The sequence below is a fragment of the Hemicordylus capensis genome, chromosome 15 (genome assembly GCF_027244095.1).
Source record: "Hemicordylus capensis ecotype Gifberg chromosome 15, rHemCap1.1.pri, whole genome shotgun sequence".
In the NCBI taxonomy this organism is placed as follows: domain Eukaryota; kingdom Metazoa; phylum Chordata; class Lepidosauria; order Squamata; family Cordylidae; genus Hemicordylus; species Hemicordylus capensis.
In genome coordinates this window covers 2861792-2887930 of record NC_069671.1, presented here as the reverse complement: position 1 = coordinate 2887930, position 26139 = coordinate 2861792, and the positions used below count along the sequence as shown (strand labels likewise).

At 48.2% G+C, this 26139-nt stretch overlaps 2 protein-coding genes across 4 annotated transcripts in view; one reads left to right on the top strand and one right to left on the bottom strand.

Annotated features, from left to right (window-relative positions):
• OSBP2 (oxysterol binding protein 2) overlaps positions 1-11581 on the bottom strand; it is a 155904-nt gene extending 144323 nt beyond the window's left edge. The window contains exon 1 of one of the 3 annotated variants that reach the window (XM_053279620.1): positions 11440-11581. Coding sequence is in view for 2 of the 3 variants with exons in the window: in XM_053279615.1 (XP_053135590.1) it covers positions 2259-2569 (311 nt within the window). In the remaining variant the exon portion in view is untranslated. Of the gene's footprint in view, positions 1-2258; positions 2678-11439 lie in introns of those variants that run through there. The other 2 variants (XM_053279615.1, XM_053279611.1) reach the window with 2 other exon arrangements.
• Positions 5474-25223, top strand: LOC128338019 (uncharacterized). The gene is made up of 8 exons (XM_053279876.1): positions 5474-5602; positions 6059-6116; positions 13293-13520; positions 15343-15682; positions 18360-18499; positions 20158-20385; positions 23081-23420; positions 24888-25223. Exons 1-8 carry the CDS (start codon positions 5474-5476, stop codon positions 25030-25032), a joined length of 1608 nt encoding a protein of 535 aa, XP_053135851.1. The 3' UTR covers positions 25033-25223.
• Positions 25224-26139: the final 916 nt, after the last annotated feature.

Sequence of the window (26139 nt, the reverse complement as noted above, 5' to 3'; positions counted from 1 at the left end):
ATGGATTACCAAATTGGATTTGACTGCATTCAATCAAGATTGGGGTCCTTTCCCCACTACAGAAAGCAGCAGCCCTCCGTTAGGTTAATCAGTAGGATGGCATAAGTATCTTATCACTCTTGCAAGTAACACATTTCGTTCTTATTCTGTATACTCCTGAGCTCCACATGCAAGCATGGGAGAACTATGCCTCTGAGGCATGATGCCTCTCAATCCCAGTTGCAGGGGAGCAACATTAAGAGAGAGGGCATGCACATACCTCTTGCCTGTGGGCTTCCCAGAGGCATCTGGTGGGCCACTGGGTGAAACAGGATGCTGGACTAGATGGGCCTTTGGCCTGATCCAGCAGGGCTGTTCTTATGTTAACTACCACTACACACACTGCGTATCATCGCCCTTTCTACATGTTTTAACAAACCGTTTTTCCATGTACACACACACGCTTAGAAGTTGTCCCTTGTCCACCAAAAGTTAATGCTATAGAAGATGGATCATCCTGGAGAGAATCTATCTATGTGGTCGCTAAGAGTCAGCACCGACCTGACAGCACTTAATCAAGCAATAGAAGGCAAAAAGCACACAGCTATTTCCTCTGAAATTTAAGTACAGAGAAATCAGTAGCTGTATCTGCTCCTATTCACCCCGCATTCCGTTCCTCTCCCAGCTCTTGTCTTTGTAACCCTGACACTCCCTCCTCATGTCTCCTCTCCACTGTTAAAATAAACTGTGAGCTCCATGGGGCAGGGACTTGTTTCTTCTTTGCTTATGCTGTACAGTAAAAGAAACAAAACAAAATTCTACTATGTGCAACTCTGAACTATGTTCTCAAAAGTCCTGTGGCACCTTTAAAGACAAACCGACTGCTTATGTTGGAAACCGACCAGAGAAACTGACTAGAGAAACTGACTAAGGGACTGGTGGTGTGAGAAACTGACCAGAGCACACTTCATCCACAATAGGACTATAAAGACACAAAACTATCTTTTGCTACAACTAAGAAAGCTCTCCATCTGAAAATATACATATTATTAGCACTGCATAATGTTTCCTTGGCGTTTATTTAACAGCACCAGTGACACTATTTACAACTTTTAAGGCATACTAATCACAGCATCCATGGGAGGAGTGTCTCATTATCACACTGTGTGAGAGTTCTCCCACTCCCCAAACACCTAGAGTAGCTGAAGACAGAAACACACCAGCTCACCTGCTTATCGCAATGCCATTAACAGGCAAGAAAAACCCTGGGTTACTTCTTATACCCCACTCTTTATGTCTACAGTCTCCCCCCCCCCTTTTTTTTTTACAAGAAATAGGTCCCTGACCTAAGAGGCTTACAATCCTGAAAGCGGGGGCGGGGGTGTTAGATGCTTTTGGAGCAAGCATGATCTGTCCCCTTCACTAAGCAAGGTGCACCTTGGTTCACAGTTATTTTATACACTGCTTTTCATTTTTTTAAAAAGTCTCAAAGAAGTTTGCACTATTTTAAAACAATGCAGAATTAAAATACAGGAAAAGGTACACTTGATCTCAAAGCAGTTTACAGTGATTAAAACCATACAAATGCATTTGGATGGAAGACTACATGTGAGCACTGCAAGACGTTTCCCCTTCAGGGGATGTCACCATGGCTCCATGTGGGAGAACATCTGTACACTTGCACTCCCTGGCAGCATCTCCAAGTAGGGCTGGGAAAGGCTCCTGCCTGCAACCTTGGAGAGCCGCTGCCAGTCAGAGGAGACAATACTGCAGGAGCTGGACCACAGGTCTGACTCAGTAGACAGCAGCAGCACTGTCTATTCCTTCTTACACAAGTCAGGGGATGGGTCCGTAGCTCAGTACTAAGGGTGCCTGCTCTGCATGCAGAGGGTCCCAGGTGGGAGGGCTGGGAGAGGCTCCTGCCTGCAGCCTTGCAGAAGCCGCTGCCAGTCAGTGCAGGCAGCCTCGAGCCAGGGGGGCCCAAGGGCCCGACTCTGCAGCAGGCAGCTTCCTCCTGCGCCCCCATGTAAAAGTCACACACACCCCCACGGCGACTACCGTATTCCGTGCAAAGGAGGAGCACGCAGGCATCCTCGGTCCCGAGCCCCCTCTCGCGCAGGGGTTCCCCGAGGGGAGTGGACTCCAACTCCCAGCATCCCCAGCTGCAATGGCCTCTGGCTGGGGATGCTGAGAGTCGGGGTCCGCCCCCTCAGGGGGACCCCTGCGGGAGAGGGGACACCGCTGCCCGCCCCCACTCACCCACCCCACTACCGCAGTACCTGTAGTAGCTGAGCAGCCCGTTGCTGAGGACGAACCAGCGGCGCTGGTAGCCCTTCAGGTAGTTGGTCCACTTGAAGAGCCAGCCCTTGTAGGTGTCCGAGCCGGCGCAGGGGGCGGCGGGGGGCGCGGCGGGGCCCTCGAGGAGCGCCCCCGCCAGGCTCATGGCGACCGGGGGCGGCAGCGGAGGCGGCGGCGGGGGCTGCTGGCAGGCCAGGCAGGGCACGGCGCCGCTGAGCAGGGAGACCAGCCCGCGGGGGCCGGCGCTGCACGACGTCGCGGCTGCTGCTGCTGCTCCGGCCGCCTTCCCCATGGGCGCCGCTGCGCCCCCCGCCGGCGGCTGCTGGTGGCGCGGCGGCTGCTGCCTCTGGCGGCCGCTCCTCGGCACTGCCGCCACTGCCAGCGCGGAGGGGGCGGGGCCCGCCTAGGGCACGTGACCGCGCTCGCTCGCGCGCGGGGCCCGCCCTCCCGCGGCGGCGGGCGCATGACGCCGCAGGAGGGCCCACGGCGAGGCAGGGCGTGGCCTCCCTCGCGCTCTGCGCCGCGGCGTCGCTCCTCCCACCCGCCCTCCCAGGCGGCTGGTCATGTGCTTCACGGCTCTGGCTGGTGGCCGCGCGCCCAGCTGGTCTCGCGAGAAAAGGGCGGGAAGGCGGCTGGCCGCGTCTCTCGCGCCAGGCACGTGGTGGAGAGAAGCCGGTGGGACGGGAGGGGAGGAAATATAAAAAAAATTATTTTACGAGAGAAAAAAGCTTGAAGAAAAGAAAAAGAATCGAACGCGCCGACCTGTCATTAAAATAAATAAATAAATAAATCTGGCGCGTGCGCGCACACCCCTCTCCGCACGACGAAAAGATTCCTGAATTAATGGCAGCGGGGTGGGAGTCGCCTGAACAAGGTTCTCCTCTCGGAACAGGGATTCCCAGAGGCGGTGGACTACAGCTCCCAGACTCCCCAGCGCCCCGCGGATTCTGTGCCTTGGGGATTCTGGGAGTTGTAGTCGGCAACATCCGGGCATCCCTGTTCACGGGAACCCTGGTCGGGACTCAAGCGGTGTTTCGTTTCGTTTCGTTTTGAAGTGTTTTTTTAAAACCTCATGAGTAGTCACATGACAGTGACAAACCACTCATATTTATATGCCGCTTTTCAACCCAAGTTCCCAAAGAAGTTTACATAATGCATACATAAATAAACAAACCAATAAACAAACAAAGATAGCTCCCTGTCCGCAAAGGGCTCACAATCTAAAAAAGAAAGCTAAGACAGACACTAGCAACAGCCACTGGAGGGATGCTGTGCAGGGGGTGGATAGGGCCAGTTGCTCTCCCCCTGCTCAATACAAGAGAATCACCACTTGGAAAGGAGGCTCTCTTGGCCCAGTTATTATTATTATTACATTTATGTCCCACGCTTCCTCCAAGGAGACCAGAGCAGTGTACTACATACTTGAGTTTCTCTTTCACAACAACCCTCTGAAGTAGGTTAGGCTGAGAGAGAGTGACTGGCCCAGAGTCACCCAGCTAGTATCATGGCTGAATGGGGATTTGAACTCGGGTCTCCAGAGTCCTAGTCCAGCACTCTAACCACTACACCACGCTGGCTCTTAGCAGGGGAATTAACGGAACAAGCGGCTAGGAATGATGAGAGCTGTAGTCTTATCATGGTTTTGAATCGTTTTACTACTGCCACAAATATTTATATACCGCTTTTTGAGGAGAGTTCTCAAAATGGTTTATGTAGAAATACATAAAATGACCACGGGGTGGGGGGGCTGCTGTGCTGGGACTGGAGAGGGCCAGCTGCTCCCCCACTGCTAAATATAAGAGAATAGCCCCTCTAAAAAGGTGCCTCTGCTCAGTTAGTAAGGGTTGAAATGCTGTTACTTTGTGCTTGGTTGTAAAAAAAACAACCACCCAGAGACATGAGTTTGGGGCAGGATGCAAATATGCCAAATAAATAAATAAATTGACCAACAAACACTCGGGGGCATCCGCCATTGCTTTCACCTCGCTTGTGAACTCTTGCGAGAGCTGCCACACATGAGATTAGCCACAGGCACGTCTTAGAGAATTAGATAGATAGATAGATAGATAGATAGATAGATAGATAGATAGATGATTGATTGATTCCTGGCAACTGATTGCTGCTGGGCATGAGAGTCTGGCAGCTGAGAGACCATAAGGGCATAAGCATCATCCCGCTGACGTTCCATGATGCTCAACAGCTGGGGTGCTGCTGGGCACAAGAATCGCTTGTGGCCTCCTCCACCAAGCCTGGCAACTGGACTGCTGCTGTGTGTGAGCTCCCCAACTGGCCCTCCACTCACTGAGCCCAGCTGCTGAGTTCCTGCTGGGCATGGGGGGGGGGCTGCTTCCTGCCGCCCCTTCACCATTCCCACCAGCTGGGTCACTGCTGGGCTTGAGAGCCACCCGCTGCCCCTTCAGCGTGATCAACAGCTGGGTTGCCGCTGTGCTGCTCAAGGTTGCCCGCTGGCCCTTCAGCAGGTTGGCACTGGACATGGGGGCGGGGGGCATGTTGAGGTGCTGCTGCCCCTTCCACCATCCTGACCCTGGATCGGCACTGTGCATGATGGCCGCCCACCGTCCCCCAAAACGGGGTTGCCACGGTGCCCACTGACCTCTCCACTGCGCTGGGCGGCTAGGTTGCCACTGAGCATGACCCCCTCCCTCTCCACCAAGCCCCAGCACCTGAGTTGTTATAGAAAGGGAAGAGACAAAGGAAATGGAGGAAAGGCCCTTGGCTGGTTCCAGCTCTCCCCCATTTCCATTACAATCCCACTAGGTCCGTCTGGGGAGGCTCAGTCACAGAGGTGGCGATAAAAGGAAATCCCCGACAAGTTCCAGCTTGAAGTGTGGCCCTACCACTGTTCCTTCTAAGGCGTGCGCATGGGCGCACGCTCACCAGTGTTTGGATGTCCGCTCAGTTCATTGTAGATCCTGCTCACGTTGAATCAAGAAGGCCCTACTCTGAATGCATATGTGTGCACACACTGCCTTGATACTGCCGCCCAGAACAAAACTCATTCCGCACAGAGTAAGGACCTGCTCTGTTCTCCTCTTTCTTAAAGCTCCTCTGCGCTGCTTCCGAACCGTGCTCGAACCACGGTTCGGGCACAGCCCTAATTAAGTTGGTTCGCTGGCGTAAGCTGGTACTTGGAGCACCTGCACATTAAGCCTGCAGATATAACTTAGTACGCAGGATGGAGCATGAAGTGGCTTGCTGGTACATCCTGGCACCTGGGGCACCAGCGCATAGGCAAGAACTGAGGACAGAAGGGGTGCGTAAAAGTGCCCGCCTGCCCTCGCCCACCATTGAAGCAAAAGAAGCGGTTATACAATAGCCACACACACACGCCCCTGCAGCCTTCTCAGATTCTGCAGATTCCTACAGGTACTGCAGGGGAGAGCAAGGAAGAACTAAGGAGAATGGAAGGGAAACATCAGTGGATGAAGAAGCCTGCGGCTTCTGAGCCCTCTGACCTCCATGAAATTCTAATCCCAAAAGGGATGGTCAAGGAAACAGAACAAAGAAACACCACCCTCCCAATGCCAAATGCTTAAATAGTAAGCTAAGTTCTAGCACATATCACGGAATTCATACCCGTGAGAAAACAAATATGGGCAGCAGAAAATAGGATCATGTTTCACCTTTGCTGAGGACAGTCACTGCATTGGCTACCAGTTCACTTCCGGGTCCAATTCAAGGTGCTGGTTACCACCTAGAAAAGCCTTCAGGGTTCGGCGCCTGTGTACCTTCAGGACCGCCTCTCCCGTCCAACTTTGAGTGTGGAAAGAGCTCCAAGCACAGCTCAAAACTGACTTCCTCTCAAAGAATCCTCACAAGTGAGAAATCACATCGGTGCTCGCAGTATAGAAAGGGCTTCAGCCAGCGGCCAAACCCCATTGTCCACTAGCCTTCATTTCCCGAAATATTCTTGTACCCAGGCATGCAGTGTGCGAGTGTCAAGAGACTGCTCTTCCCTCGCTCTTCCCTCTCTCCAAGGCCTCTGCCCCATGGGTGCACAAGTCCAGGGAGTGAGGGCGATGGGTGAGAGTTAATTTGGGTGGGCAGGTGCAAATCCAAATTGAGATGGGCTTGGAAATAAGCAGAGATAGTTCCCACATGGGAACAGGAGCAGGAGACATGCCCTCAGCTCTTGCCTATGGGCTTTCCAGAGGCCTCTGGTGGGTCACTGTGGGAAACAGGACGCTGGACTAAACAGGATGGGCCTCCTTGGGCCTGATCCAGCAAGGCTGTTCTTAAGAGCAAGGCGGAGTAAGGAAGCAGAGGACTGCAGATCAGGAGCTTAGGAACACAGGACGCTGCCATCTACTGAGTCAGACCCTTGGTCCATCTAGCTCAGTATTGTCTTCACAGACGGGCAGCGGCTTCTCCAAGGTTGCAGGCAGGAATCTCTCCCAGCCCTCTCTTGGAGATGCCGTCAGGGAGGGACCATGGAGCCTTCTGCGGGCAGGTGCTCTTCCCAGAGGGGCTCCATCCACCGAGGGGAACATCTTACCCTGCTCCCATGTAGCCTCCCATTCATATGCAAGCAGGCTGGACCCTGCTTAGCAAAAGAGTCATGCTTGCTACCACAAGACCATCTCTTAGTCAGTTTGGACCTGATCTGAGCTCTGTCTGTGCCCACACTTTGTCCTCCTCCTGAGTAGGCCCATCAGAAGAAAGGCCGTGGGCTGCTAGGCAGGCACTCCTATGCCAGTTCTGGATGTCTGCCCCGATTCCACCAATCTGTAGTCCTCGAGGCAATTGAGAACCTGGAGCGGGGTCAACAAATAGCTCTTTCCCAACAGGTGAGTGTTTTCCCTTAGAAATATGCAAATATTACTTCTATAAAAGATCTATAGGGATGATCCAGGAAATTACAGGCTGCCACCTACACACACTGCTGAAGCATGAGGCAGCCCAGCTGCTGCAGGTATACATGCCTTGACTGCAGGTGCATAGCACCACATAGGATGTCGGCCTCTGGGTTTTCATTTCCTTGTCCTGCTTGACTAAACAGTCAATCCTCAACTTGACATAATTGAGGAAGCAAAAAAAGAGAGAGAGAGAGAGAGAGATGGACAAGCTCAACAGATCTTTTAAAGAAGTGACTTCTCCATCCTCACCCGAGATACAAGGGCAATGTACTGGGCTTGCTTTTCTTGGAGAAACGCCATTCGCTCCTAAGCTATGCCAACAAACATTGTTAGCCTTAGAGCTAGTCTAGTTCTTTATCCTAAGGCTAATAATGCTTGTTGGCATAGCTTAGGAACGGTTGGTGTTTCTCCAAGAAAAGCAAGCCCAGTAAATTGCCCTTGTTTCTTGGGTGAGGATGGAAAAGTCACTTCCGTAAAATAACCTTTTCTCTTGTCTGTCTCTTTTCTTTTGCTTCCTCAATCAGGTCAAGGGGACTCAAGCAGGACAAGGAAAATGAAAGCCCAAAGGCCGACATCCTCTGTGATGCTATTGGAGGGCGTCTGCTAACTCTCCCAATAACATTTCATTCACTCCAACAGACTTAAACTTCACAGCAAAGTGTCGGACGATACAGTCATAGAATCACTTGAATTAATCATTTTTAAAGGCCTCTGTTGTTTAAAGAAGCCTCATTCACTCCCTCCTCTGCTCCAGAACAAGTAGCAGAAGCCAGTGCTTCCAGCTAGGTAGGAGACTCCTCCAGCCTCCCAGGAGCCAGCCCATCCCCTGAGCTTCCTTCCTAGCCGGGAAGTGGGCTGGGTGAGACCATGGGGGGGTGCATGGTCACCCCCCTGCAGATTTCAGCATCCCTGGTACTGATCTCTCTCCCTGCACCAGTCTTTCCTATCAACATAGGGAAGAGAGTTGGTCTTGTGGTAGCAAGCAAAAATTGTCCCCTTTGCAGAGTCCACCTCGGCTTGCATTTGGCTCTGGAAAACTACATGCAAGCACTGTAAGATATTCCTCTCAGGGGATGGGCCCATAGCTCAGTCGAAGAGCATCTGCATGTTTGCATGCAGAAGGTCCCAGGTTCACTCCCTGGCAGCATCTCCAGGTAGGGCTGGAAAGACCCCTGCTTGAAACATCGGAGAGCCGCTGCCAGTCAGTGTAGACAATAATGAGCTAGATGGACCAAGAGTCTGACTCCATGTAAGGCAGCTTCCGATGTTCCTATGAAGCACCCCCCCCACCCAGCTATGAAGGAGAGAGGCTACCCAGGGTGGCCATTATCAGGAACGGCCACCCTGAGGTGCTCCAGCTATTGTTGGACTACAACTCCCATCACCCCCCACCAATCATTCAATCAATCAATCATCTTTATTATGGTCCAAAACCAGCATAAGATAGAACTTCCTCAGCCACAATTAATTGTGGTAGTTCAACAGCAGCTCTGGGTGCTTTCCAGATTAACCCCTACAACAGTGTCACGGCATATCTGCAGAGTGTGCTTCCGTACTTCCTGTGTTGTGACACTGCAGTCCCTACACTGTCCGCAGGGTGCCGTTCACATTTGGGATGCCTCATTTCGGATTTAATCGCTGCAATATAGTGCTATGACGTTGTATGTCCGTTGCAAAAAAGTAGCTGTATTTTCCATTGTAGATTCTGGGGATCGTTTTCAATCCGATTCTGCCAAGCCAAAGCATTTCACCACCATTCTAGCAGGTAACCTGGAAAATGCCCAGACCCTTACTGGTAAAACAGCTCAACCTAGCAAATGCCCTGGGAAGCTTGCCTCTGTTTTCTGACCACAGCTGCCAGCCTCATGCTCCAATATCAACCCAATATCTGTGCTTCTTCTCCTGCCTCTGTCCTAGCTACAGCTTTCACTCTGGACACCAACTGAACACCTTTGCCTTAATCCTTGTACAGCCCTTCTTGCCCAGGCTGGGACAGAAGAACCTCCCTGTCACAATTCAAATATCTGCTTCCATTACTCAAAGACTTTTTTAACCTGCATCTCCAAGTCTCAGTCTTCTCAACCTGGACTGTTGTCTCTTAGGCATGTGACATGAAGATATTCACACCAATCGAAAATCAAGTATCTAACTATGTGATTTAAATTATTTCTAGCTCAGTCTTACCCTCTGTACACATGCCAAGCATGGTCCTAGCACAATTTTTGCACCACCACCTGCAGTCCAGCTCTTGTATTCCAAGAAGAACCCACCATTTTCCTCCTATCATCACAAAAGTGGTAATGAAAAGGGACACATTTTCCCCGGAATGCAAGAGCTGGACAGCAGGTGGCGCTGTGGAAATTGCAGGAGGTCCCAGCCTGGTGTGTGTACAGAGGGGAAGATTGTGCTAGGAAGTAGCATGGAAGCTTGCTGCAGCATCTGTATAGGGCAGGCTTCCCTAACCTGTGGCCTGTTGAACTACAACTCCCAGCATACCTAGCCACAATAAGTTGTGGCTAGGGATGCTGGGAGTTGGCATTCAGCAACATCTGGAGGGCCGCTGGTTGGGGAAGCCTGGTATAGGGAGTTAGATCACACTTGGAACTTTTCTGAAAGCTTTGAATATCTGCACTTTATTGTCATATAGAAAGACCCTAAAATAAGTAAGTATTACTTGAAGACAGCATAAATTTTCCAATAAATTACTGTCTGCCATGCATTATGCTGCAGTTTCAGGAGGGCTACAATAGTTCTTGTTTCTAACTCTTCCAAATTATTTCGATGCTTCTACTTTGTAACCTTTCTCCTCCATCACTCCAGTCTTCACAATTCTAACCTAACTTTATTTCTTCAACTCTCAATGAAAAAAAACTTTTATTGCACAAAAAAGAAAAATGAAAAGCTGGTAAACATAAAAACATAAAATGTTTGGGTGTAACACACTATCCTCAGTTAAACAAACAAATGAGCAAAGATGAAAACCTCCTCCGTTCCCCAGCTGCTAAATTCCTTAGAAGTGATAACACTCTGTTGTTCCATGACTGGTGGGGAGATAATGAACAGGGGTTGCGGGGAGAACTGGGGAATCGCCTGATTCTTCTCAGAGGCTAATAAACGTTATGGCATCGGCCAACGCCTCCCAAGCATCAATGTCAGGTCTCAATTTCTCTATAAATAATGCTTCCTTGATTTTCCTTCTATGTTGGTTGCTCTCAATCCCCCAAATAGATATTATAGTAGGCTTCATGCTTAATCCTCATACGCAATGACCAGGGTTTTGTTCTCTGTGCACAATGCCTCATATCTGCTAGATGTTCTTTATCTCTATCTTTCAGTGATCTACCAGATTTCCCAATATAGAATGAAGTGCTGCCTAAGCACTGAATTTTATCAATTGCACCTTTCTTTCCAGTTTCCTTCCTCCTCTTCACACATTTCACAATCTTGTACATCACATCTCCTATCATACATCCCATGAAATTCTAATCCCAAAAGAGATGGTCAAGGAAACAGAACAAAGAAACACCACCCTCCCAATGGCAAATGCTTAAATAGTAAGCTAAGTTCTAGCACATATCACGGAATTCATACTTGTGAGAAAACAAATACGGGCAGCAGAAAATATGATCATGTTTCACCTTTGCTGAGGACAGTCACTGCATTGGCTACCAGTTCACTTCTGGGTCCAATTCAAGGTGCTGGTTACCACCTAGAAAAGCCTTCAGGGTTCAGCGCCCTGAATTGTATGCATTCGGCGCATACAATTAGCAGTTGTTTAAGTGTCATTGGTGCTGTACAAACCACATTCACCTTAATTCCCTGCCTTTCCAGAGAATCCAGCAAACCCAGAGAATCTTGGAAAGATTCAGGTTAAAGTTGGCGCTCTGCACCTCTCGGTTGGTGGGTGGGTTACCCAAGTCAAACTTCGCCTAGGGCACCAAAAACCTTAGGGCCAGCCCAGGGTGCAAGGTCCCTTCCCTGCCAATCAATCCTATGACTTCTTTGACTTCCAAAAGTGTCTTGCCATTTTTCAGCAGACATGTTTTAACAGAAAAGCACGGATGCCGAAAATGGTCATCTCTCTTCTCACATGGGCCCTTGAGGTCTCATATGGCCCTTGGGGGGGGGCCAAGGCAGTTGGCCCCCAAACAATTGTCTCTCCTTGCCCTATTGTAGCTACGCCCCTGCTTTACCACTTCCCCGTGATAAAATCATCATATTTGGCTGGACGATGTATAACTTTGCCACTCCCAGTACGTAATACGGACTCATGAGTGACCTCTACCTCTTCTGAAGCTTCAGATAGATCTCCACCACTCCTTGGTGCTGCTGAGTCCAAAACGTCCACTTCGTTCTGATCTGGCGATTGTATGCTTGAGGTTCACCCTTGAGACATCCTCCTTTTGTTTGCTTACCCTGAGCAAACAGTTAAGTACCACCCCACCCTAAATGAGGAAGCAAACAAAAAAAGGTTGGGAAAGAGAGAAAGGGGTAGTTAAAGGAAGTGATATTTGCATAGTCTCCCCACAGACCAGGGCGACTGGACTCTGCTTGCATCTCTTGAGGAAAAGCCCAGGGCAGACTGCTAGAAGCACCTCCTGGGAGACCATGAAAGGGCTTTTCGGGTGCTGGCTGCTACTGTGTGTGCATGGAATTAGTGCAGGTAAGCAGAGCCAGACGGGGAGCATTGAGAGGGTGGTGGAATGTCTGTGGGGAGGGCGCTGGGTTTTGAGCAGAACGGGTACTTAAGGGTGGGAGGATTCACTGCTGCTGAGTGCGGCAGGGCACAGGGGCGCCCCACAGGTGGGGCACACCGGGAATTTGCCCTGTTGCCCTGTGGGCCAGTCTGAGCCTGCTGAGGTAAGCAAGAATAAGAAAGATACCCAAAACCACTCTGCAGTCTCTCTGGGCATTTCTGCACAGCCCTGAGGAACGAAAGGTAAGGGGAGGTACACACTGATCAAAAATAGCACTGCAAATTGGAGCATCCCTTTCATGAGGTGAGGCGAGGCGAGTTTGCTCTCTGCTTCTCAAAGATAAGGATTAGAGAAGGAAATTAAAACCATCCACAAAGGGCACCTGAATCCATGACTAGTTCCCCGCAAAAGTTCTTTGATGTTAGAATTTGGGTGAGGGGTTGTCTTCAATGCAGAGTCCTTTTCCTTTCAGGTAAGCATAGGTACAACCTGTGTTTGACCTCTGCTTTTTAAGGGGGTCCTCTTAAATCTTTTGTTTGGGTAAATACGGTAATGATAAATTTGAGTTAAAGTAACCGTAGAAGATTTCTATGTGATGGCTAGTTTCTATTCAGAGAGGATTGGAGAGGATGCATTTCTGCAAGTTAGAATTTGCTCCTTGCTCGCGAGAGATTGCTGGATAACAGAGGGAAGATCCAAATGCAGACTGAGGTTGCTAACTGAATCCCTCAGCTGACTCTTTGGCAAGCCCTCTGCTCCTTGAACTCACACAAGTTGCTTTTCATGTAAAGCCACATTGATATCTTATGCTTCATCCCTGCTTTAAGATCTATATATCCTGTACTCGGACCAATGTAAGTAAACTGGTATGTTAATAGACGCTGCTCCTCTCGAATTCTTATGTATCTTTGAGTGAGAACTGAAATCACGCTCGTGGGTGCTTTTTCTAAATTGGAGCTCAACTTTGATCCCAAGAGCTGGAAGCTCCTTGTGGGAAAGCTGCCGATAGGACTGGGAATTAAAGACTCCTGCCTGAAACCTTGGAGAGCTGCTGCCCGTCAGTGTAGAAAAGACTGAGCTAGCTGGACCAAGGACCTGACTCAGTAGAAGGCAGCTTCCTATGTTCCTAAGGCAGGAAGAACGGTCATCAACGGATGGAATAGCAAGAGCAGCAGATCATTTCCATGTAGGAAGCAAAAGGTTTTGCATCTCTGCTGAGTCCCTGGAGGGAGAAAAGGTACTGGGGCTATGTTCCTGCCCATCACACCACCACTGATTCCAGCTAATCGACTGAGATGTGAAAAGTCACCTAATTGGGGCAATTTGTGACATGACCTCTGTTGTTCCAGCTCCTCACCTGTGTCGCTTTCCATGTGTTTTTCCATGTGTTGACGCTTCACCCATGCAATATCTCCCCCCCCCTTCCTGGTTTTTCTTTCAGCTCTAGTCTGCGATGATATTCCAGGAAGGTTAGTGCAGGTCGATGCCAGCAACGGGCAGGTGTTTGGAGTGAATGGAGCTGGCCAGATTTATGCCTACCTGGGAACCACCTGGGCACAGTTACCTGGTGCCTTAATCCACGTTACGGTCGGCCCTGCCGGTGTCTGGGGTGTGAACTCCAACCACAACATCTACAGGCTGGTGGGGGGAGCCTGGAAACAGACCACAGGTATTGTGGGGCAGCCGATCCTTGTGGGTGTGTACAAGAGAGGACCGCGTGTTTCTTAGTTTTGATCCAGGGCTCTTTGAAAAGTCCAACTGGGTTTCAAAAAAATGTGCGGTTCTAAAAGAGCATTTGGGCAGTTCAAAAATTCAAGTCATGCAGGAGTTGTATTAGGTTATTTTTCTTTCGTTCTGTCTATCATATTTTTTTACCACCTGATATATACATCTCTAGACGGTGGACAAAATTTAAAATATACAAGTCACAGATTAAAATCTACAACACACAATAAAAGCAATAGCATAAAACAGTAATTAAAACAAATTATTAAAAATAATTCTAATTAAAAGCCTGTGAGAACAGGTGAGTCTTGAGGGTCTTCCTGAAAACAGAGAAGGAGATGCTCTTATTTCAGCAGGGAGCTTATTCCAAAGCCCTGGGGTAGCCACAGAGAAAGCCGGGTCCTGAGTTGCCACCACCAGACGAGCCAGTGGAAACCATAACCGGACCTCGCCAGAAGATTGTAACAGGCAACAGAGTTCATGACAAAGGTGCTCTCTTAAAACCCTGGGTCCAAGCTGTTAAGGGTTTTATAGCTGATAATCAACACTCTGTATTTTACCTGGAAACGTATCAGCAGCCAGTGCAATTCTTTTAAAACCAGTGTTATGTGGTTCTTTCGTGTTGTCCCAGAGACCAATCTGGCTACCGCACTCTGTACCAATTGTAGTTTCCAGACTACGTACAGAGGCAGCCCCAAGTAGAGTGCATTATAGTAGTCAAGCCTGGAGGTTACCAGCATATGTACCACTGTTTTAAGGCCATTTACCTCCAGAAATGGATATAGCTGATAAAAAGTGCTCCTGGCCACTGCCTCAACCTGAGAAATCAGGGAGAGCTTTGGGTCCAGGAGCACTCCCAAGCTACGCACCTTATCTTTCAGGCAGAGTGTAGCCCCATACAGAACAGGCAGATCTAAACCATCTTTCGGGTCCCGACCCCCCCATAGTTAGTACCTCTGCCTTATTTTGATTCAACCTCAGTTTGTTATCCCGCATCCAGGCCATTACCGCCTCCAGGAAGGCGTTCAGGGAAGATATGCCATTTCCTGATGAGGTCGACAAGGAGAAATAGATTCAGGTGTCATCAGCATATTGATAACACTCTGCACCAAACCTCCTGACAATCTCTCCCAGTGGTTTCATGTAGATGTTAAAGAGCATTGGAGACAGCATGGAGCCTTTTATTTTAGTTTTTACTGCCGCTGCTGATTTGTGTTTTACTGCTTTAGGTTTAAAAACTTTTAAACAGAGATATATGATTTTTATATTTGACATTGGTACTTTTAATTTGTCTTTTAATTGTGCATTGTTTTAATTGTACTGCGAACCACTTTGGGATTATCTTAAGGAAGAGGGGTATAGAAATGGAACGATAATTAAAATAAAATAAATAAATATTGGTCTGGAACATATACAACATCAGAATTCATTGAAGAAAATGTCAGGAGCTGGTTAGAGCAGTAACCTAGGCTGAAACCCCCATGGGGAGGAGGGCATCCCCCCAGGGGAGCAATTCTATGTGAAAATGGCTTTAGCTCAGTGGCAGAGCATCCGCTTGGAATGCAGAAGGTCCCAGGTTCAATCCCTGGCAGCATCTCCAGTAAGGCTGGGGGAGACTCCTGCCTGAAACCTTGGAGAAGCTGCTGCCAGTCAGTGTAGACAATGCTGGGCTAAATGAACCAAGGGTCAGACCCAACAGAAAGCCGCTTCCTGTGTCCCTACATTCCACATGCCCAGTCGTCCTAAATCTGTTCCCCGCTTTTCAGGGTTGCTCAAACAGATCGACGCAGGCGGAAGGCAGTTTGTGGCCGGAGTCAACAGGGATGATAACATCTATTGCCTGCCCAAGTCATCAACCGTCTCTGCTGACGGCACCTCAGCATTGCCTTGGGTCAACATTGAGGGCAAACTGAAGTATCTCTCCTGTGGGTCGCTGGGGTGCTGGGGGGTGAACTCCAACGACAACATCTATTTCCGGCATGGCGTCACCCCGGATTCCTGCTCCGGATCCCGGTGGCAGCAAGTACCCGGTGGGCTTTCCATGATCGAAGTTTCGACTGATGGCGCTGTGTATGGAGTGAACAGCGCTGGAAACGTCTATCGCAGGTATGGATTGGATGAGGCAGAAGATGGAAGAGGGACTCCTCTTCACCATGCTGCATCTGTGGCTGCAATGCTCATCTGGAGGGCAAATTAGCTGCCACACTGGCAGTCTCATCCTTCTGAGTGGTCCAGGAATATAGCCCAACCAAGGCACATGTGGCTGTGACTTCGCTGAAGTTAACCACATCCATTCGGTGCCTGGCCAGGGGAGTCCCAGCTAGGGATGTGCTCGAACCGTAGTTAGAAGCACGGTTCGAGCACTTTTAGGGAAAGTAAAAAGGGAACTTTAAGAAAAAGGAGAACAGGTCTTTACCTGCTCTCCTCTGCTCCATTCAGCTTCCTTCTGGGGCATCATGAGAAGGTGTTTTTGGAGAAAAACCTCCCCAGAAGTCCCCCATGCGCGGACACCACACACACACAATCTCTCTTGGGTACCTGAGCTGAAAGTTTGTGACAGACCAGATACACTTGTTTTAAAAGTCCGGGAACCACAACTTAGGGCATTTGCAGACAACAATTGAGTACAAATTGGAACCAGAGATTTTCTGGGAGATCCAGATGACATCTTTCTGTGCGATGGGATGTGCGATGTGCGAACAGGTTCAAATCTGAACCTGTTCAAAGTTGAACTGGTTCAGTCCTACAGCTTGATGTAGAGCTGAACCACCTCCCACCGGTTCAGCTCAACATTGGACCGAACCTGACCCCCAGCCATTCAGGGGGTTTGTGAATATTCTTCGAGGCCAAGGGGGGCCTACGGGGGGTGGGGGTTTAAGACCCAGCCACGCAGGGCCCATTGCACATGTGCGGCGGCATCCAAAATGGCCTCTGCAATGGGGGAAAGGCCCGGAAAGGGCCAAAGATCACCCGAACCGGGCGCTTTTTAGCAAAACGGAGGCCAGCAGGGGGAGGGACATCTGCGGACACCCCCCCCACACACACACAGAGACAGAGAGATTTGGAGAAGCCTCCCAGAGGGGGTAAGTCCCAAAAACATTTTGGACTTTAAAAATATATTTAAAAAAAAATATCCACGAGCCCCCCCCCGCCCTGAGCCAAACTGAACAGGGAGGAGGGGCTCTGGGGGGCAAATCCAAACTAGCCCGGTTCAGGCTGAATGAGGATGGTTCAGCCTCACACCGAAGGGGGCCAGGCCAGCCAGTTTATTGCACACCCCTACCATCTAATTCAGCATCTGTGTTTGAGCACCATCTGCTGGCCATTTGTAGACAATCCATGAAATCAATTAAAACCCTATCCCTTTAAAAATGGTACTTTAAGTACTGTTTACAAGTTGTCCTGGTTAGAACGAACTGCCTATTCCTTTCACTATAATCTTAATTGATAATTACCATCCTCACAAGTTTAACTCACTTCAGCCTTAAACGTTCGCATGTCCGCCATCTTGAATTGGGATGGATGACATCATCACAAACTATGCCATTGTCTCTATGTGACCCTACACCTGTAGCAAATTTGGTTCAAATTGGTTAGGCAATTCACAAGTTAGCCCACTTGCACCTCAAGTGTTCACGCATCTGCCATCTTGAATTGAGGTGAGTAACTTCATCATAGTCATTCATATGTTGCCTTATGTGTCCCTACAACTGTACCTAATTTAGTTCATATTGGTCCAGGCATTGTGAAGTGGATAGGACATACAGACACACGTGTCATTCACACAATCGAAAACTGTGTTCTACCCGGGTTTGGGAGATGTGTGTGCTCCCAATTTTCCATTGTGTGGAAGCAAGGCAGGAAGAAAACCTATGTTGAAGTGATTGTGTGGAATTCTATCCAGGTTTTCCTCTTACCTTGCTTCCACAAAATTGAAAATTAGGAGCACACACAGTTCCCAAACCCAGCTTGAATAAGGTTTTTGATTGTGTGAATGACCTCACAGACACAGACACTATGCCAGGTGATCTCATAAGCTTAATTTTGTTAGGGGAAGTAGGCTAAAAAGGAACCGGTTTCCAAATAGATGGTTCTAAGAAGTTATGGCACATCCTTTGATGGCCTCTGGATCCCCCAGAAAATTTCATCACAATTTGTGTTAGTGCAAGTTGCTATCTGGAAGCGCCTTTAGTTAGACTGAGAAGATGGAAGAGCGGCTAAATTTCTCCCCAGCAACCAGGTCAGAAGGGGAGTGGGCCAGGCCCCCTTTTCCTCAGATCCCCAATTTACTTTTCACAACACGCTATTCAGTTGTCCAAACTGCACGGCTCACCTATGACTGGTCGTAGTTCTAATGCCAATTTTTGCCAGACATCCTCAAAAGGTTTTGTTATGAAAATGCTTCCTGATGTTAGTATTAGAAAAGTTTGATAGGCACATAGGAAGCCGCCGTATGCTGAGTCAGACCCTTGGTCCATCTAGCCCAGTAGTGTCAACCCAGACTGGCAGCAGCCTCCCCAAGGCTGCAGGCTGGGGTCTCTCTCAGCCCTACCTTGGAGATGCTGCCAGGGAGGGGACTTGGGACCTTCTGCATGCAAGCAGATGCTCCACCACTCAGCCCCATCCCCTACTGATGTCCAGTCATAGATGATAATCTCGTGCGTCTCTAGCAGTTCCTTTTTACTCCCATGTTTGGGGCCTGCATGTCCTCATGGCATGCAGCCCTGCAGATAAAAAGCAGGCCCTGTTCTTTGGAGAGGCAACTTGTTTAACTTTCTTGCAGGGACGGCGTCACTGTTTCTAATCCCATCGGAACCACTTGGACACAGATCAACAATAACCAGGAAAGGTTCAAACATGTCTCCTTTGACCTGGGCTTTCTATGGCTCCTGACTGCGGATGGAAGCATTAAGCGATGCAAAGGTTAAGGCCGTCTTTCATAATATCTCTGCCTTGTGCGAGGAGTCTCCCTTCTACTCTGTTAATGCTTACATGGCTGATCGTCGTCAACCGTGTCAAAACAATTAAACGTGATTCATCGATTGAGGCAAATCAATCCCTCTCCCTCTTATACTCTCTTCTCGCTGCCACAAAACTCTCCCCTTTGCTAAGCAGAGTCCCCCTTGGTTTGCATTTGGATGGGAGACTCCATGGGGCGCGCTGTAAGACATGGGGCCGTAGCTCAGTGGAAGAGCATCTGCATGCTTGCACAGAGAAGGTCCCAGGTTCAATCCCTGGCAGCATCTCCAGGTAGGGCTGGGAGAGACCCCTTCCTGAAACTGTGGAGAACTGCTGCCGGTCAGTGTAGACCAGGGATTCTCAACGTTGGGCCCCCAGATGTTATTGGACTTCAACTCCCATAATCCCCAGCCCCAGTGGCCTTTGGCTGGGGATTATGGGAGTTGAAGTCCAATAACATCTGGGGACCCAACGTTGAGAATCCCTGGTGTAGACAATACTCAGTTGGATGAACCAATGGTCTGTCTCGGAATAAGGCAGCTTCCGATGTTCCTAGTCCACTAGGCTGACACCATACATCTGATCACATAGACTCTAAGGAATGTCCGAAAATGCCCCCTGAAATGCCCTGCTGCCTTCCAAATGGCCATAGGAATGCACAGAACGTATGGATGGATGTATTCCACGGCCATTTGGTAGGCCTGGGCACAGGTGCAAAATTCAGAACTGGGTCAATCCCAATCTCATCTGACCCTGAAAATTTTGGTCTGGGGTCCACAGGAACCCTCTGAAATGTGGGGTCAGGCACTGGTTCTGAGTCAGACAAAAAATTAAAATGTTTAAAAAGTAACCATGATACTGTGAACCCAGAAGAAATCTAACCCAACACCACAGAGTCTAAAGGGAAGTTATCTCATACTAGAGAGTTGCAACAGAAACCTGGATTGCAACTGGCAGCAGCTGCAAATTTGCGAGAAAAAATGGACTAAAAATTTAATTAAATTTTAAAAGCAAGACTTAAGTTCAGTTTTGGGTGCTTAAGTTCAGGTTCGGACTCTCTCCAAACTCCTCCGAACTGGGTAAAATCGGACGTGGCCCAATTTTACCAATCCCATTTTGCACAGGCCTACCATTTGGAATAAACCAGTGCCTTTCAGTAGGCATTCGCTGTCATTCATTTGAGGCTGTCCTGATACTAGTCCATTGTGGGCCTTGCATGGAAAAGGTCCCGGGTTCACTCCCTGGCAGCATCTCCAGGTAGAATGGGAAAGACTCCTTCCTGAAACCTTGGAGAACTGCTGCCAGTCTGTGTAGACAATCCTGAGCTAGAAGGACCAAGGGTCTGACTCAGTATATGGTAGCTTCCTATGTCCCTAGGAGTTGGTGCTTTAGGCCAGATTAGGACTGGAAGATTGCTAATCCCAGGCCAGTTCAGGAGGAATCAACCCACGGGGTGCCAGCGAGGTGGCGTGAAGTCTACAGAGGCACCCCCGCCATATGGAGAGGTGGCCACTGCATTGCTTCACCTGCCTCTGTCCAAGACTATCCATCTTTTCTGTTGCTGCTGCTGCTGCTGTGGAGTATATTCGCAGGATATATTTCCCCATGTCCCTTATTTTCAGATGTGAGTTGTGAACAAGTGCCGGGCGCATTAGTGCAGATCGATGCCGGCAAAGGGCAGGTGTTTGGCGTGAACCGAGCTGGCCAGATTTACTCCTACCTTGGAACCACGTGGCAGCAACTGCCGGGCGCCTTAACCCACGTTACAGTCGGCCCTGCCGGGGTCTGGGGTGTGAACTCCGCCAACAAGATTTACAGACTGATAGGAGGCACCTGGAAAGAGATGTCAGGTACTGCGAAGCGACCGATTCGTGGGGTGTGTGTGTGTGTGTATAAAAGAGAGAAGAGCTCTCCAGTTCGTTGGTGCAATCAGATAGGAAGCTCTGTGTTTCAAGTAGGGCTGTGGAGTGAAACGGAGCAATCATGGGTTCCAATGCAATGGGGCATTGTTCCTCCCTCCACATCACACGAGAGAAAAGCGGCGGGCCTTGTTTTGTTGATTTATGGTCTCAACTAGTCTTGGCTGCAGTGCCCCAAGATATCGGATTATTTCTGCACCGCATTGTCAGAATCTCTGTTTGCACAGCTGACTATGTGTGTACTCTCTCTCTCTCTCTCTCTCTCTCTCTCTCGTGGATTTTTAACTGAGGAAAGCGGGGCTGGGAAAGGGATTGCTGTGGTGCAACATGCATCTCAAGTTTGATCCTTCAGCAATTCTATCAAGTTTCTCACCACGTGTGAGCTGAATGTGGAAGGGGCATGAGGCTGTACTTGACAGATCCCTTTTGCATGCAGAAGGTCCTCCCAGCTTCTATTCCTGGCAATATCTCCAGGTTGGAAAAGCAGGAAGCCTCCAACCAGAAAGACAAAAGAGAAGACAAAGTCTTACAGTGCTGTGAAGCATTTGGTAGCAGGCATGATGTTAGCTAAGCAGGGTCCACCCTGGTTGCATATGAATGGGAGACAATATGTGAGCACTGTAAGATATTCTCTTTATGGGATGGAGCCACTCTGGGAAGAGAAGAAGGTTCCCAGTTCCCTCCCTGGCAGCATCTCCAAGATAGGGTGGAGAGAGACTCCTGTCTGCAGCCTTGGAGAAGCCGCTGCCAGTCTGTGTAGACAATATTGAGTGAGATGGACCCATGGTCTGATTCAGTATACGGCAGCTTCCCATATTCCTATTTATTGAAGACACATTTCAACCTCCGCCTTCCTCGGGACAATACTAAAATTCATTCATTCATTCATTCATTTGATTTCTATACAATTTCTTCCAAAAATGGCTCAGGGCAGTTTACACAGAGAAATAACAAACAAATAAGAGATGGCTCCCTGTCCCCGAAGGGCTCACAATCTAAAAAGAAACACAAGATAGACACCAGCAACAGTCACTGGAGGGATGCTGTGCTGGGGGTGGATAGGGCCAGTTGCTCTCCTCCTGCTAAATCAAGAGAAACACCATGTTAGAAGGTGCCTTTTTGCCAAGTTAGCAGGGGCAAATAACATTTTTTTAAAAATTACAGTTAAACCACTTCAGAGAAACACCTTTGGAACAAAATAAAATGATGCCAGTAATATATATCAAGCTCATGGCTACTCACAGCTGTAGTCTTTCTCAACAAGAAGACCCTTTCTTGCACAAAAAGGAAAAACTAAAAGTTGGTATACATAAATCAAACATTTTGGTGTAACACAGCAAAGAAAGGTGCAATAGATAAAATTCAATGCTTAGGCTGCACTTCATTCTATATTGGGAAATCTGGTAGATCACTGAAAGATAGAGATAAAGCACATCTAGCAGATATGAGCCATTGTGCACAGAGAACAAAACCCTGGTCATTGCATATGAGGATTAAGCATGAAGGCTAAATGGTGCCTACTGAAATATCTAATTTTCAGATTGAGAGGAACCTACATTGAAGGAAAATCAAGGAAGCATTATTTATAGAGAAACTGAGATATATATCAAGCTCATGGCTACTCACAGCTGTAGTCTTTTCTTGCTCAATGAAGAAAATTTAGTTTTTTCCTTTTGCAGTTTTTGTTGAGAAATTAATATGCACATCACATCACCAACCTATCAACTTATTTGTAATATTTCAACAAGAACTCAAACAAGTAGACCTTTGCCTTCTATCAAGCTTACACCATTACCAGCTGGAGAAGCAAATATGTATGGTTGCCAGTGGGACCAGCTGTAATCCATTGACTGTAAAAACATCACCTTAAAGGAATAGACCACCCTTCATTTGGGCATAGCCAGAAATTCAAGTTCCTCATTTAACTCCTGGGGAGTTCCAGAATCCACCATGTTTCTCTCTTGTTTATTTTATTTATTCGATTTCTATGCCGCCCTTCCAAAAATGGCTCAGGGCAGTTTACACGGAGAAATAATAAATAAATAAGATGGATGACTGGATCCCTGTCCCCAAAGGGCTCGCAATCTAAAAAGAAACATCAGATAGATACCAGGAAGAGTCAATGGAGGTCCTGTGCTGTGGGTGGAGAGGACCAGTTACTCTCCCCCTGCTAGAGAATAACCACGTTAAAAAGGTGCCTCTTTGCCAAGCTAGCAGGGGTTCAGTACAACTTTAAGTACAACTTTATCATTGCCATGTGTGATTTTTTCAATTGCCCCCAAACTGTATATATCTATCTAAAATAATGTTTCTCTCTCTCCAAATAACGAGCTACCGAGGCGTCTTTTCAATGGTCTCAATGTCTTACCAACATACATTTTCTTCCATGGACACTGGATAGCATATATCACACCAGATGTGTTGCCTGTGGTGGAAGCGTTCAATGAACGGCATTTATGACTAGGAAGGGACACTCCTGAGAGACACTCCTGCCTGAAAACTCGGAGAGCCGTTGCCCGTCAGGGTAGACAGTGCTCAACTAAATGGACCAATGGGCAGACCCCATAGAAGGCCGTTTTCTGTGTCCACATGCCCAGTCGTCCTAAATCTGTTCCCCGCTTTTCAGGGTTGCTCAAACAGATCGACGCAGGCAGAAGCCAGTTTGTGGCCGGAGTCAACAGGGACGATAACATCTATTGCCTGCCCACGCCATCAACCAACTCTGCTGACGGCAACTCAGCATTGCCTTGGGTCAACATTGACGGCAAACTGAAGTATTACTCCTGTGGGCCTCTGGGGTGCTGGGGGGTCAACGCCAATGACAACATCTACTTCCGGCATGGCATCACCTCGGATTCCTGCATCGGATCCCGGTGGCAGCAAGTAGACGGTGGGCTTTCCATGATTGAAGTTGGGACCGATGGCTCTGTACATGGAGTGAACAGCCTTGGGCAGATCTATCGCAGGTAACATGCAGGTCCTCTTTCTCCCCACTGAATGAGGACTAGTGCTGTTTACACTGAGCCAGACAGACAGATGCTTAGAACAGGAGTCAGCAACCTTTCAGAAGTGGGGTGCCAGATCTTCATTCACTAGGGAAGATGGGAGTTGTAGTTCAGCAACATCTGGAGGGTCACAGGTTGGGATGCCCTGCTCTGATTTGAAGTTTGTGGGGAAATGCTTGGCTAACAAGCAGAAGGTTGCCGGTTCGAATCCCCGCTGGTACTATATCGGGCAGCAGCAATGTAGGAAGATGCTGAAAGGCATCATCTCATACTGCGTGCGAGGAGGAAATGGTCAACCCCTCCTGTATTCTACCAAAAGAAAACCACAGGGCTCTGTGGGCGCCAGGAGTCAAAATCGACTTGAGGGCACACTTTACCTTTATGCCAGTAATACATTTTAACATAGAACGTCTTTCTCTCCATATAATTAAACTATTGTCGTATGCTGAGTATGTTTTTAAAAGCCTTCATAGGGTGAATCTATTACATATTCTGAAGCGTTTGTCTGTGTTTGTTTGAAACATGGTCGTACTTCCCAATGACCTACAGATACCAAACTTTGCAGGCACAATCCTGCCTCCGGAATTAGCTGAATGCACTACTTTTTGCACCAGAACATGATGGAGGCAGGTTAATATATATATATAAGAAATTTTGAATAGAATCCTCAGATTTCCACTGGCATTATTCTCCACAGATTTTTAATACTCAATAATCAGATAAATAATTTAAAAACAACATAATGCCCAAGAGGAACAGAAGATCATTCTCAGATTAAATTTTACTATGGTTGAAAATTTACCATACATGGTAATTAATCCGTAACATAATGTTTGAAGTTGAAATCCTACAATTTTCAAACTGTTCTTTTACTTCTCTTTCCCCAGCACATTAATAAAAAATTCTATTACGTATATTTAATTTCTTGCACTTCCATATAAGTGTAATCTCATCAAAATGACTTTGCCTGGTTGGGCCTCACTTACTCTTTTAAAATTAAGTAAAATGCAGATCTTGGCCTGTTCAGTGTGACCCACTGTATATTTCAGTTGTCTCTCTGTCTTGCATCTAGTGGAAGCTCACAGTTTTAAAATGAAATGAATTGAATGCCCATTCAATGTTTTATTATGTCTAGTAAACTCCCATTAATAATGTTCAGCCCTGATTACAGAGGTGGAGAAATTCTGTGTCTGGAATTTGGGACATGTGTGGAAAGGTGATTTAGCACAGAACTGGCTCCTGCTACATTCAGTGGTGTCGTCTCCTCTAGGGAGTGGCCGTGAGGGCTGGGGATAATGGGAGTTGTAGTCCAACAGTATCTGGAGATCTAAGTTTGAGAACCCCTCGCTTAATGGAAGATCACCTCGGGACCACCCCTGAGTCTTCCGCTCGTCATATTAACAGCCATCTTACTAACCCTTCTCATAGGGATGGAATCACCAGAGACAATCGCGTCGGAACTTCTTGGACGCTGATCGAGAAGCATATCGGGAGGGCCAAACACGTGTCCTTTGATCTGAACCTGCTCTGGGTTGTGACCACTGAAGATAAGATCTTCAGATGCTCAGCATGAATTGGCCTGAACTGTGTGTGTGATCTGGTCAACGAGTGGCAGGAACCACAATCTTGCTACGGGTGCCAAGGAATTCAAAGTGATCCACTGGTCCAGGGATAAAGCTTCCCCTCTTCCCCATTTGTTCTCCCATTTCCGCTTTCCTCTCTTCGCCTTTTGTACGGAAGGGATCGAAGAAAGACTCCTACCGTTTCCCAGCCTTGACCCCTTTCTGAAACCAAGTCTAATCATCAAAAATAAATGACTATAACTTCTGTTGAAGCTCCCGTCTACTTCTATATTAATCAAGGTGGGTCACCTACGGAACCCAACTGGAGTGATGCACATCCAGGGTCCGTAGACGTAGCTCTGTTGAAGGGTCAGTCCAGACATTAAGCCCAAAGTAGCCAGGGCACTTTTTTAAAGTGCAACCAGACGCAAAACATGCAGCTCACAAAACATGCAGCTCAATTTTTAAAAAACCACACAAAGTACATTTGTGCAGTTCAAAAACTGAGGTCTTGCAAAAGCTGTCATATGTTAGGACAGGAGTTCCCAACCTGTGGTACTCCAGCTGTTGCTGAATACTATATTTACCTGAACCCAAGACTAGTTTCCCCCCCAATTTCTTTGATTAGAAATTTAATTTCTTTAATTAGAAATTAGGGGGCCATCTTAAATTCAGGGTGCTGGGGAAAATGCAGTTATAAGTGGTATTTAACCCCTGTTTTTAAGGGGGTCATTTTAAATTCAGGGTTGTCTTCTACTTGGGAAAATACGACTTCCATCATCCTCAGCTACAATTTACTGTGACTGGGGATGATGGGAGCTGAAGTTCAGCCACATCTGGAGTACCAGAGGTCAGGACCCCCTATGTGGGAAGATGTAAAATATGGCAGATGACAATGAGAAAAATAAAATGTCAGGTCCAGGCTTCACTAGAATCCCTGATCAGGCATCTCCGCTTCTCCTCCCCCTACCAAAGAGGGCTTCCTGCAGACCTCACTGCTACTCTCCACAGAGTCTTCAGCAACCCACACAAGACTCTTCTGCAATAAGGCGGCCCAGTTCCCCGTTCTGAGGATTTTCTCCCACTCGGTGGAGGCTTCACGGAATGTGACTGCCATG

Bases quoted from the DNA above. Each gene is read 5' to 3' on its own strand.
- LOC128338019 (XM_053279876.1), top strand. From the start codon at position 5,474: ATGGAGCATGAAGTGGCTTGCTGGTACATCCTGGCACCTGGGGCACCA. The intron at 18,500-20,157 runs GTTAAGGCCGTC...CCTTATTTTCAG, and splicing joins AAGCATTAAGCGATGCAAAG to ATGTGAGTTGTGAACAAGTG. The intron at 20,386-23,080 runs GTACTGCGAAGC...CCCGCTTTTCAG, and splicing joins CACCTGGAAAGAGATGTCAG to GGTTGCTCAAACAGATCGAC.